This window comes from Oryza glaberrima, chromosome 6, assembly GCF_000147395.1.
Source record: "Oryza glaberrima chromosome 6, OglaRS2, whole genome shotgun sequence".
NCBI lineage: Eukaryota > Viridiplantae > Streptophyta > Magnoliopsida > Poales > Poaceae > Oryza > Oryza glaberrima.
The window spans coordinates 8,122,782-8,136,293 of NC_068331.1; the positions used below are offsets into that span (position 1 = coordinate 8,122,782).

At 39.8% G+C, this 13,512-nt stretch overlaps 1 protein-coding gene across 2 annotated transcripts; it reads left to right on the top strand.

The window, feature by feature from the left end:
* The first annotated feature begins 2,512 nt into the window (after positions 1-2,512).
* Positions 2,513-9,466, top strand: LOC127776366 (protein CHROMATIN REMODELING 35-like). Of its 2 annotated transcripts, XM_052302726.1 has the most exons (8): positions 2,513-2,673; positions 4,605-4,631; positions 4,756-5,354; positions 5,612-5,923; positions 6,253-6,423; positions 7,192-8,948; positions 9,033-9,109; positions 9,225-9,466. In XM_052302726.1, exons 3-7 carry the CDS (start codon positions 4,758-4,760, stop codon positions 9,034-9,036), a joined length of 2,841 nt encoding a protein of 946 aa, XP_052158686.1. In that variant the 5' UTR covers positions 2,513-2,673; positions 4,605-4,631; positions 4,756-4,757; the 3' UTR covers positions 9,037-9,109; positions 9,225-9,466. The 2 variants fall into 2 exon arrangements, with proteins under 2 accessions (XP_052158686.1, XP_052158685.1); XM_052302725.1 differs by lacking the exon at positions 4,605-4,631.
* The last annotated feature ends 4,046 nt before the right edge of the window (positions 9,467-13,512 follow it).

Genomic DNA, 13,512 nt, shown 5'->3' on the forward strand with positions numbered 1-13,512 from the left:
ATCTTGTGGATTTATTGGCATCGGACTTCCAGCCGATGTATGCTTTAACCTTCGGACCAGTGCTTATTATATCATATCATTGCTAGCCGATTGCCAATTGGATTATGTTATTGTTATATTATATTATTGTCAACCGATTGCCTTTATATCATTATTTACATCAAGCATCAGAATCTACATTGGATATATAGCCGATAGCTCAAAACCCTATCGCTATCGGCTGGTATCAACATCGGCTGGGATTGCTCCATCGGCTGTTTAGCCGATTAGCTCTTTGATCTACTGTTTACATATCTTGTCAGTTGCAGGGTCAAACTGACTGGCACGCCCGCATCTCATCATATTTGGACCTGCGCTGGAGTTAAGCATATCTCCCAGGCCAGTGTGTGTTTTTCACATCAACAACAAATGTGTTTTATAAAAGAAATTTAAATAATTCTTTCCAGTAATGTTCTAAAACAATCTTTTCACTCTGTAGGTGTTAATTTATTCGTTTATACCCTAAAATTGTTATAAAAAAAGATTATCCATCAAACCATCAATTTCAGCTATCTCAAACGAGTCATGTATAATAGTGACAACTACAAATTACTCCCTATTTGTTTCCCTATTTGCTGATTACAAACGGTACTTCATTAGATGGATGTGACAAATTCTAATATTGCAAATTTGAATAGAGTAATACTAGGATAACACTTATTAGTGATAAAAGGTAATTTATGGTTATAACTTTTATATGTATTATTAGTGATTTAAAAAATAATACTGAAAAGTAAACTACGATTAAAAAACATCAAAATCAACTTAAAAATAAAATTAAGTCTTAAAATTTAAATTTTGACTGTAGCTGATAAGTTTGAAGAGCGTGTTGTTAACTGAGTATGACCTCCCTTTTCTTTTAATCCGAACTGAGTATGACCTCATAAGAAAATAAAGTGACTAGCAATTCTGTGATAATCAGCAGCATAAGAGGCAAACAAAGCCATTAAGAAATGTAGATCAACCAAGTGCGTTCACATCCGCGAAAAAAAAAGAACATTTCCATATCAATCCATACTTCATCTTGGGGGATCGAACTGATTAACACTGAAAAAATGTCGCATTCTAATAATTAAGCCCAACTACTCGCATTTTATGGCCCATATAAAGCCCAGTAGCATAAGTGGTCGGGCCGACCTCTTGCAGGCTTTCGGCCCACTACAATTACTAATTAATGTCTCTGTTTAAAAATATAAACACTTCCACCATTTAAAATTTGCACTAAAGTATACCCCTTCGTCCAAAAAAAAAAAGTCTAATCCTAACTACGAACTTGGACATACACGTCCCAATTCGTAGCTAGAGTTTATCTTTTTAGACAGATTAGTAAGCATTTAAAAATTACTACTTCCACAACTTTTCGTTATTAAAGTTTCTTCACATTTAGCCTAAATCATCCTCGCATTTTTAACCATGTCTTATTTATTACGAGCGTCGTAATTTTATAGCAAAATTTGCTACAAGACACTTAAAAAATGTGTAATTAGTTCTGAGATACCACAAAAACGTAAATTTGTCCGAGGACACTTTGAAAGTGTGGTAATTTGCTACAGGACACTGCACGCATTAAAATATAATATCCACCCAATTGATGAAAGAGAAACCACGTAAAATTATAGTTTTGCCCTTTATCTTCTTATCTCTTCTCCCCGTCTTTTACGACGCTCCTCGTGTGTACAAATTGCTTAGATTAATGTACGGTGAGGAAAATTACACCTAAGTACAGCATTGCTGCCGCTGATTTCTTGCCTAATCAACAGATTATGGTATTGATTAACTAATTACTACTCGCTAGTTTTACAATCTTCCAAAAATTTCAGACGGAGTAGTTGAAGATGACAGCGAAGGAGCAACTCGACGAATGCGTGCCTGACACCGACGATGCCAGTGTTGCTGTGCGGGTAACGATGGCGGCGGCAGCGGCGGTTTGGCGGCGTCATCACCACCGGACGACGTGGGGCGCCGGATCTCCTTCAACAGCGCGACGACCTTCTATTGATAACTTTTTATGATAAGTTGATAAACACGATCACAGCAGAGGACGGGGGCGGCAGCGGTGGCCGGCGTACGAAGGGAAGAGGAGGCGCCGGCGACACGCGCGGAGGAAGGGGCTACGGCTGGATCCGGCGAGGGCGACGGCTCGGCGGCGACGAGAAGTGGAGGCGGTGCTCCACAATTCGCCGCTCGCGGCCTTCTCCATGTGAGTGCAGCCGTGGAGGAGAGGAGAAGAAAGAGGAGAGAAGAGAGACCTGACGGGTGGGTCCCACATGTAATAAGGTCAAATGAGTAAGGATAGAAGGGACATTTTATGGTTTAGTTAACACGGTTAGATGACCTTAACAGAATATGGTCAGACCATATCTTTAATTTAAATTAAAAAGAATGATCAAATAAATAAAGTTGATAAAAGGATCAAATTGGTTACTAGCTTTCAAAAGAAGCTAAATGCGCAATTGCCCACAAAGTAAAAATATTGAGACAAGGGCGGTGTGGTCGAGTATCGCGTAAAAGAAAAAGGAAATCTCCCGTCTCGTTCTCGTTCTCCTCCGCTCCTTGCGCCGCCGCCGAGACGAGGGGAGGGCCGGGCGGCGATCTCCATCTGGCGAGCAGAGCAGCGGAGGGGAGGGGATCCTGGTGCGTCCTCTTTCTGATTCATCTCTCTCTCTCCCACCCCACCGGGACTGGAATTTGCTTGCGTTCGTGAACCCTACTAGCTTCTCTTCTAGATCTTCTCCTCCTCCTTACCCTAATTTGATAGCCTTAAACCTCTCTTAATTCAAGTAATAACAGTTTGTTTGTTCACCCAAAAGTTTGGGGGTTCAACTGAACCACCATGTTCCAAGTTGGATCCGCCCCTGGTTCGGGCTTTTCTCGGTGATAATCTGGATGGTAATGTTGGCTCGCGTCCGTTGGTCGAAATCTCCTGTGATATTTTTTTTTTGGATCGTGATATCATGCATTAAGCACCTGTACATGTACACCTCGATTTGAGTAGAACAAGGTCTGTATTGTGCTTGGAAATGGTCGGGAAGAGTGATTTCCTAGCCTTGCTCCTCGGAAACAAACTATTTATGACATTTGAGGGCTTTTCCTATGAGGAAGGAGAAGTGCTTGTTCTACTCCTACCTCATTTGTTTGTTTGCTTGCTTGTCTGTTTGTTTGAGTGAACTAGGTTCTGGATTGGAGCTTTTTTGCTTTGCTTTGGAGCCTGCGAAATGTTTCTAACATGCTGACTGCAGAGGATCTCAATCCAGCGGTTGGGGGGGGGGGGGGGGGGGGGGATTGAGAGTTATGTCGTGATTTGAGATTCTCATGGCGTACAATGGAGGTGTTTGTTGAGAGAAAATTACCATTCTACCATTATCGAAACGAAGATTCGCTAAAATACCACTCCGCATTTGGGATTCGCCATAATGCCGCTCTCAAGTGTGGGGCTTCGCCTAAATGCCATTAACTTCCATTTTTTAGAACTAAAAATTGTTTCGCCCCTTCTCTCCTATGTTTAATGACCAAAATACCCCCGATTTAATCCATCAAAATTCCCCATTCTTCTTTCCTACTCGAGCAGGAGCAGTGGCCGCCTGGGAGTTAACTGTTGAGGCCCTTCCTCCTATGTTTAATGACCAAAATACCTCCGATTGAATCCATCCAAATTCCCCATTCTTCTCTCCTACTCGAGTAGGAGCAGCAGCCTGGGAGCTAGAGTTGGCCCCGTGCCACCTTGCCGTTGCCACTCCTCTTCTCGCGGGCGCCCCCGACCCCCCATCCCTACGCGCCGCCGCCGCTCCTCTTCTCACTCTGCCGCCGTGCCACCGCTCCTCTTCTCGTGCTACCCTGTTGCTAGCCCACCTCTCCACTGCCGCGGTCCCTCCCCTCTTGTCGCTTGTCAACTGTTCCCACGCGCTCTTCCTAGATGTGTGAGCTCCCACTTAATTGGATTCAATCAGGGGTATTTTGGACAGTAAATATAGGAGGGGAAAGGACAAAACAATTTTTAATTCTCAAAAATGGAAGTTAATGGCATTTCGGTGAAGCCCCACACTTGAGTGGCATTGTGGTGAATCCCAAATGTGGAGTGGTATTTTAGCGAATCCCCGTTTTGATGATGGTAGAATGGCAATTTTCTAGTTTGTTGATGGCACTTTGGGAAGTGGGCGTTTGCAGATGGTGCATATAAAGAAGAGTATATTTCACAAAACTCTTTTAGTTTATTATGCCAAACCATGGTGATTTATGATTAATGACATCTATATACTCTAAACTATTCGACCCTGCGAATTTCAATTAATACTAATTTTCTCGTCATGTTGAGCCACATTATCCTGAACCATTATGGTTATTGGATAGTTGTTCTCTGTCTGATATTTGCAACCAGATCAGACCAGCTGCTCCATTCACATATCGAGCTCTTATGTGGTACTTGCCTTATGTGCTTGTTATGCTGTTTCAGTATTGTTCGCTATTATATTATAGAACATCCTAAATAACATTATGTTCTAAACTTAAGAGTTGTGCATTAAGCTGACCATTATTCTTGACATTTGCACAGTTTCAATGTTTTGCAGACTTAGGGGCTATTCAAGCATCATTTGGTTTTCTTCCCAACCAAAACCTGTTCTTTCATGGACCTAATCTGTTGTTTTCTCTTATTCTAACTTGATACCCCAAACCACAGCCAACATCTCCTCTGATTTAATCAATCTGCTGTCTTTGTAGCAATGTATTACCGCAGGCAAAGGAAGGCTTCTTCTGAGGCCAATGCCAATGTGTTTATGCCTGGGGGTCCAAATGATATCTCATTTCCTGCATCAAATAGGGATCATGATTGGGGATATGGCGGTGTTGGCAAAGAATGGGAAGCTAGTTATGCTCGCAAACTCCAGTTGATGAATTTTCTTTCTTCACTGCATCAACGCACTGCAAATCCTTTGGTAACCACTAGAATGGATGCTAACATGGACACTCCTTTGGAGCAAAAACAGAAGGACAGCTCAGCAATAATAGTTCTTGATTCCGATGATGAGGACGGATATACGGAAGGATGTGAACAGCTCACATCTGAGAACAATAAACAACAGGCACCATCTGGACTCACTAGTCCTTACACGACATGGATTGTATCCAGTGCGAAAGACCAAGTAAATGGAACCTTGCATGTTGATGGAGTCCAAAGCACTCAAATTGTTCCATATTATGGTCAAAATGCACCGTTAATAAATCAGTTCCCTTTGCAAACCAGCTGGCAACCATCTATCCAATATGAAAGGGTTATATTGCAGAAAAGACCTGAGGAGCAACGCGTTCAAGATCTGGTGGTATGTATCTTTCACTTGAAATTTTTCAATGGACTATCCACTTCTACATATTGGTACTTTTACTCCTTTACATACCTGCACTGACAAACCAATTTTTTGCGTCATGTCTTGTGATTGTATTTTGATAAATCTGAAGAGCGTTATGATATTTCTTGTCTGGAATGTTAGAATGGAAATGTTTGATGTTTGCTGAATCTATACTCTTTTGAAGCTTAAATATCTCATATTTGAACTTTAACTCTTGTTGCTCACTGTAGGCAGCAAGCCATGCAGAGAAGATAGCAGAAACACAAGTTCTCCTTACTCTTCCTACTCTTCCTAATGAGAGAAAACGAAGGAAAACAGAACCCACCACCCTGGTAGATGTTGATGGTGGAACTAACCTAGGAAAAAGAAAAAGGAAAAATCATCAAAATCAAGCAGCAGTTGATTCAAACTTGGATTTGCAACAAAATGATGTTCCTTCACAAAGCTACAGGACTATGATAGAAGAGGAGAAACCTGTAAAAGAAAGTGATGGTCTCGAGGATCTTTGGAAAGATTTTTCATTGGCTGCTGAATGTACAAAGGTACAAGTTGTAATCACAGATGTTTTTTTTTTTACTTTTATTCTGCAGCATTATAAAATTGTTGGTTCTTTTTCCATCTGACTGCTAATTGTACTCGTAAATACATGCTATAATCTTTATTTTTTGTTTCAAGATTGAATACCGCTGTGCACAAAGTAAGTTTCATGGCAAAGTGTATTTTATAAGATAAGGTAGAGTTTGAAAAGGCGTTCATTTGTCAAATCATTTAAATATGTGTATTATGACAAAGTTTTGAAGCATTTCAATTGATTATTTCTATCTGATGTGTGTCTTTTTCCAATAATGCTCAAGTAATATTCTTTGTCCAGCTTGATACAAATGAAGACATGTCCAATGAAAAAGATGTGGATGATGAAAATGAGATGGATGACGACTGCAATCATGACATTCGAATTCATGAAGATCTAGGCCACGTATGCCGTATTTGTGGCATGATTGTTAGAAAGGCTGAAACAATAATTGATTATCAGTGGAAAAAGGTGCGTACCATGTTTAGGACATGTGATACTTCAAAGTTCTCAAAACTATGATGTCTATGATTCTAGTTTTACTTTGAGGAAATTATAAGCAGACAACCAACTTTGGGAATTGTTTTTTCATAAAGAAACTGCAAGTTAATTATTTACATGAAACCCCTCATGTCTCATACAGCATCAACTTTTAAAGCCCCAAGCGTTAGATCTGGTTATACTTGACACTACACACCAGCTGTATCCACTTTGCTGTGTTCATGTCAAAAATCATTTTCCTCACTTCCTACACAACTGCTATTAATATTAAGGCACATAGCACCTTGAAGGTCTTTAGGCAGTGGAAGGGCATCACGATCAAGAGAAATTTGTGGATTCATGCTGAATGAAATAAAAATTACTGACATATAGTTCTCACACATACGGTTTTTGTAATGCTTGTTAGATTTACTGTGAATCTCTAGGGATTCTGGTTTCTTTTATAGAAAAACATGCTATGGGGGACCTTTTCTTTGCTGAAATACTTCCTAAAATGGGAGAGTGTTTTCATTACCAACTCTTTTGATATTGATACCACTTTGGAGTATGTAGTAATAGTCGTTTTGGAAATCATATGGATTTCTTTAGTGGCTTGTACATGAGCTAAGCTGGGAGCCTGGGCAGTATTCAGAGCATGAGTCATGTAGTAAAGATGGAATGCTTGCATCAGTTTTCTAAAGTTTGTTGGATTTTCATACGTGGATAAGAAAATTTAACTTCATGCTTACATTATATCAGGCTTCAAGGACAAGAACAAATTACTATGAATCACGTTCAAAGGATGCTGATGAGATTGATACTGGTGCTGTTAAAGTTTCTGAAGATTTCATTGTCTCTGATATTGCCATTCATCCAAGACATGCGAAGCAAATGAGACCACATCAGTTGGAAGGATTCAGCTTCCTGGTCAAGAATCTAGTGGGAGACAAACCTGGAGGTTGCATTCTAGCTCATGCTCCTGGTTCAGGGAAGACATTTATGCTCATAAGTTTCATTCAAAGCTTCTTAGCAAAGTATCCTTCTGCAAGGCCCCTTGTAGTGCTTCCGAAAGGGATTTTAGGTACTTGGAAGAGGGAGTTTCAGCGGTGGCAAGTGGAGGACATACCACTATATGATTTCTATTCTGTTAAGGCTGACAAAAGAGTAGAGCAACTGGAAGTCCTCAAATCTTGGGAAGCCCAGATGAGCATACTATTTCTTGGATACAAGCAGTTCTCACGAATCATCTGTGGTGATGGAGATGGAAACATTGCAGCTGCGTGTCGGGACAGGCTGCTTATGGTACCCAACCTACTTATATTAGATGAGGGTCATACACCAAGAAATCGGGAGACAGATGTACTGGCATCACTAAAAAGAGTCCAAACACCACGCAAAGTGGTCCTGTCTGGTACACTTTTCCAGAACCACGTTTCGGAAGTGTTTAACATCTTGGACCTTGTGCGCCCTAAGTTTCTCAAGATGGAATCATCCCGTCCTATTGCTAGACGTATAATGAGTCAGGTAGCAATATCAGGTATCAGGAGTTTAAAAGGGGTTCATGACAGTGCATTCACTGAGTCAGTGGAAGACACCCTGCTGAACGATGACAACTTCACTAGAAAAGCCCATGTTATTAGAAGTCTTAGAGAATTAACAAAAGATGTGCTTCACTATTACAAGGGTGATATCTTAGATGAACTACCTGGCCTAGTGGATTTTAGTGTGTTTTTGAAACTCAGTACCAAGCAGAAAGAAATTGTTCACAAGATAGAAGCCTATGAGAAGTTCAAAAGAAGTGCAGTGGGGACTGCATTGTACATTCATCCCTGCCTGTCAGAAATTTCAGAGGGTGATGCTGCAGATAGGGCGAGCAACTTGACAGATGCCACTGTTGACAGCTTGATTGAGTCTATCATCATTAAAGATGGGGTGAAAGCCAAGTTTTTCTTTAACATTCTGTCTCTTGCTAACTCTGCAGGAGAGAAGTTGCTTGCCTTCAGTCAATATATACTTCCCATGAAATTTTTGGAAAGGTTGTTGGTTAAGAGGCTGGGCTGGCATGTAGGGAAGGAGATTTTCATGATATCTGGTGATACTAGTGCAGACGACAGAGAAGTGGCGATGGATCAGTTTAACAACTCTGCCGATGCAAAAGTTTTGTTTGGTTCCATCAAGGCCTGTGGAGAGGGAATCTCCCTTGTTGGTGCATCTCGAGTCATCATTCTAGATGTTCATTTGAACCCATCTGTCACCCGTCAAGCAATTGGACGTGCATTCAGGCCCGGACAGCAGAAGAAAGTGTTTGTGTACAGGCTTGTTGCTGCTGATTCTCCAGAGGTGAAGTTCCATGAAACTGCATTCAAGAAAGAAGTTATCCCAAAGCTATGGTTTGAATGGAGTGAGCTCTGCACTACTGAAGACTTCAAACTGAATCAAGTTGATATTGATGACTCTGAAGATGAACTTTTGGAGGCTAATGCTATCCGCCAGGATATCAAGGCTTTGTATAGAAGGTCAGCTATCTCTTTCTCCCGGTGCGCATCTGCAAGTTAAACCCTGGAGGTGCTATCTCTGTCTTATCCAAAATTGTCTTGTAGGTAACAAGTTATATGTGGCTGCTGTACACCATGTACATAATGCAATGCTGATCTTTCTGGCTGATCATCGCTGTGAAGTAAGGGGATTTCTCGTGAATCATTCTTCACATTACAAAATCTTTGCCCCTTATTCTGTTCTGATTGTATGACCATCAGCTTTTTCGTTAACCTTCATCATTTTTCTTCCTACAGGATGTTACAGTAGCCCCTTCTAATGCCGGAGTTCCGTTCATGCTAGGATTTATCGTTAACCTCGGTCGTTTCCCTACCTATTTGAACCACTGTCCGCTTTGTTAACATGTGCCAGCTTGGCGCAGCGGTTCGCCAGCTGATCCTAGTCTTATTTTTCTTACTGAAGATCTCCAGGACTAATAACTATGGTTTCTGCCGTTCCCGCTTGCGGCAACAACTGAAATAATGCCACTGTTTCCTTACCTGTCTTTTGTGCACTTCAATTGGTCTTCAAATTTTCCCGTTTTGCTAGGGTAAAGATAGTTTATTTCTGCGCATAACGGAATGCAGGTTATCCATCGTGCATTTGTGCATCTCTTTTATCTCCTTTGTTGCAGTACCTGGTTTTTGTGTCGACCATTCTAGTTTCAATTCTGGCTCCCATGAAAGATGCTTTAAGACTCGCAATGCCAGGATGCATACTTTTCTTTTTAATGCATACTCGATCGTTGGCTCGTTGCACTCATCGACTCCAGATCAGCTGCCAGCGGCAACTGCCTGTTTGGTTCATATACTAACAATGTCTAGGATTGCCATAGTTTTCTTGCTAAGCTTGCCTAAGGTTAGGCGAATAAATTTGGCACCACACTTTGACTAACAATGTATAACATTGCCATACTTTTCTGAGACAATGACATGTGGGACCAAAGTGCTAGAAAAAGAATCTTGCCATATGTTACCACACTTTGCCTGGCGGTTGTGTTCACCTGGTGGTCCTGGTGCATCCGAGGGTGACGACAAGGACAGTGGAAAGACAACACAATGACGTTTGGGAGCCAACGAAGAGGAGCTGTTTGTACTTTTGCAGTTTTTCAGCTTAGTATGCTTTATCACCTGATTGTTACTACGATTTATTTGCTTCATGTTTTAAGAAGAATAATTTCTCATGAAACTTTCTTTTACTTTATTGCCTAGACCACTTGTTTTAAACTAACTACTATTTATTATGTTTAGATAATATGTAATATTTAATGTATTCATATTATTAATTTATCTGCAATAAAACAAACACTAGCCTAGAGAGAGTAGGAAGAGCAGGTCAGCAGGGGCTACTGGAGTGCTTGGGGGAAAGGAGTTGGGCCGCCGCGGGGTTGACGCTGACATATGTCTGTTTCAAAAGGAGTAAATTACGCTTGAGGTAGTTGAACTTAAGAGATACTAGTAGGTGTATCTTAGCTGGATTTTTTACCTTTTTGTCCTTTTAGAAAACTTATTCTATAAATAGGCCCCTAAACCTATATTCTAGAAATACTCTCCGTCCCAAAATATAAGAACCTATGACCGGATGTGATATTTTCTAATACAACGAATCTGGTCCGCCTGTCTAGATTCGTTACTATGAAATGCCCCATCCGGTTCTAAGTTCTTATATTTTGGGATGGAGGGAGTAATCATTTTCACGGGCGCTAACGGCATTGGTACCGTGATCCAACATGGTAGTGCTAACGATGTTGTCGCCATTCACCCCCTCCTAGCGCGGGACTAAGTCACTAATGTGGAGGGTAGTGCCAATATCATTAGCATCGAGAATCTATTTGTAATAAAAAAATTACAAATATATCTTTGACGCTAGTGCTATTGCTGTCAAGAACCTATTTGTAGATATATTTTATTCAAAATAAGTCATTTCTATTACAAATAAATGATGACGCTCTCTCGTGACCTAATCTTTTGGTGAGGGGGGATAACTCTCGCGTTGGTCGAGTGCGACATTTATGACGTGGCTACCAACTAGAATAAGTCCAAGATGTCATGCAATCGCACAAACGATGTGAGAACACTGCAAGAATAAGATAAGATGCAATCTAAATATTGCGAATAGGTAATTAAGCACGAATAAATAGTTACGATTGAAGTGGTAGATCTAATCGACCCGGCAAATCAACACACCAACTATTGGGGGCTCTAAATTTGTAGTCGCCGACTAATCGAGCGAGGACAAGAGACAAGGTGAATGGCATTTAGAAAAATTCAACTAAACAAAACCCAATTGTTTTAGAGGGTGTACATAGATATATATATATATATATATATATATATATATATATATATATATATATATAGGAAAATAGATTTAGGGTTAAGTGTTAATTTGTAGAGGTGGAGGGAGATACTTCCGAGATTGGCCTAGTCTGTTACAAGGCTCAAGTTCGGTTTCAGTAACAACACTGTCTTTTTTTAACGATTCCCGTTGACTCGAGATGAATTTGGACATGAGACCGGATGCGTTTGAAAGGTTATTAGATAAGCTTTCCATCAAGTCCAAGATCACTCAAATCGGAGTTGGCATGAAGGCGCTAGGTCCGTTTGAAGTCAGTGCTATCTCCGAAGGCCGAACTGGATTCCAAAATTCATTGGACTTAAATATCTTTAAATATCTTGTACATCCTCCATTCATCCGATTCATTATTTGGCAATGTTTTATATTTCTCATACTTGGTTGTATCCATGTACTTGATGGTCACGTCAATAGGTCTGCAGCAGCATCAATGACTTAGCTTCCACCGAGGGGTGAGTGGGACGCCAGCCGTCATGTTGGACCACAACGCTAATAATGTGATGCTGATTTTTAAGTAAGTATTTTTAGGGGTTTATTTATAAAATAAGTTTTTCAAATGAATCAAAAGCTGAAAATTCCGATGTATTTTAGTGCACTAAAATGTAAAACGGCTATTCTAATATATAAATTTATGTAGTACATAGTAAAATAAAGTACCACCTCTGTTTCTTTTAATTATTGTTTTCAACGTCAACACAATCTCTAACGTACATGCCTCCTGATTAATTATATGTTTATAAAAATTATTAAAAATAAAACTATTTTTCATGCAAATCTATTAATATCGTTATCACATATTAAATTTGTGATGTTTTAATTTATTAATGATTTAAGATATTGATGTTTGACAACATCAACAGAACGAAAGGAGTGCTTGGTTTACTATCACATACTACTAAATCTTACCACGGTTACGTTATACTCCCTCCATTCTAAAATATAAGCATTTTTAGCATAGTGACAAGTCAAACATTTTCAATTTTGACTATTAATAGAAAAAAATAAAAAAGATCAATCATGTAAAATTGATGTTACTAGATTTATCATTAAACAAACTATGATAATATGTAACTATTTTTATTTAAAACTTTTGTAGATATTGTTGGTCAAAGTAGCATCTCGGAGACCATGTTAGAGTCCAAAATGCTTATATTTTGGACCGGAGGGAGTATCATAGTTTTTCTAGCTCTAGGTCCACATGCCATGTACATATTTTTTTTAAACAAACCAAGAAATACATACCGTTGACAAATACCCAAATTCATGAAATGGCATTAACGAGTGTGAATTTCATAACTACCATCGTACAAGTGATTTTTGTCTTAGAAATACCACTGTCGTAAGGGTTCCGTTCATTCCACGTCATTAAATATATTATTCATCCATAGCACTTAACAGAAGACTACTAACGAAATCATAACAGCGATGACATTTCTGGAATAAAGCCACTTGTATGATGGTATATGTTGATTGAATGGCCTAACATATGGCCGTGGACTACGAGCTCTCCGCGTGCTTTAGCCTTTAGGAAGTGGTTTGGATACTAGCTATATATAAGAGACATTTTATTCGACATGTTTACTTCAAGCAGAAATGCACACAAGTCTAAATAGGATGATCATGTAGTACACACAAGTGCACATATATATAGTACGCTTTTTAAATTAAACTTCCTTTTATTAAAGTAATTCGCGTGCAAAACGATCTGCAGAAGGTACGGCGTCCAAGCGTGCAAGGACTAGACATTGGAGCCAACGGCATTTATATGGAGTAGATAAACAAAATTGAATTTGATCTACGCACGTATGAACAAAACACAATATAATAGAATAATTAATTAATGATTGAGATCAGCAAACACCATCAAGACATGATGAAAACGAAATGCATCTGTCCATGATAGGGTATACTATAATTTGGTTTGTGATTCTAGGCGTGGTTATACTTGCTGCCACATCAACAGTAAGCATAACAAATACTCCCTCCATCCTAAAAAAGATCCTAACATAGAATTGAGATGTGATATAATCTAAGTACGGCTACTACTTTCACTGCCGGTTCCTCATAAGCTCATTATTGAGTTGCGAAGTGTTGTTGCCATCGCCTGCGCCCGAGAGCTCAGAGCTAAGGGCTGCCTTATCTGGCTTTGCAACACCTCTCCTCTATTGCCTACACCAGCATCGCTTGTGC

Coding starts and splice junctions, on each gene's coding strand:
- LOC127776366 (XM_052302726.1), top strand. CDS start 4,758: ATGTATTACCGCAGGCAAAGGAAGGCTTCTTCTGAGGCCAATGCCAAT. Junction 5,924..6,252: donor TGGCTGCTGAATGTACAAAG/GTACAAGTTGTA, acceptor TTCTTTGTCCAG/CTTGATACAAATGAAGACAT. Junction 6,424..7,191: donor TTGATTATCAGTGGAAAAAG/GTGCGTACCATG, acceptor ACATTATATCAG/GCTTCAAGGACAAGAACAAA.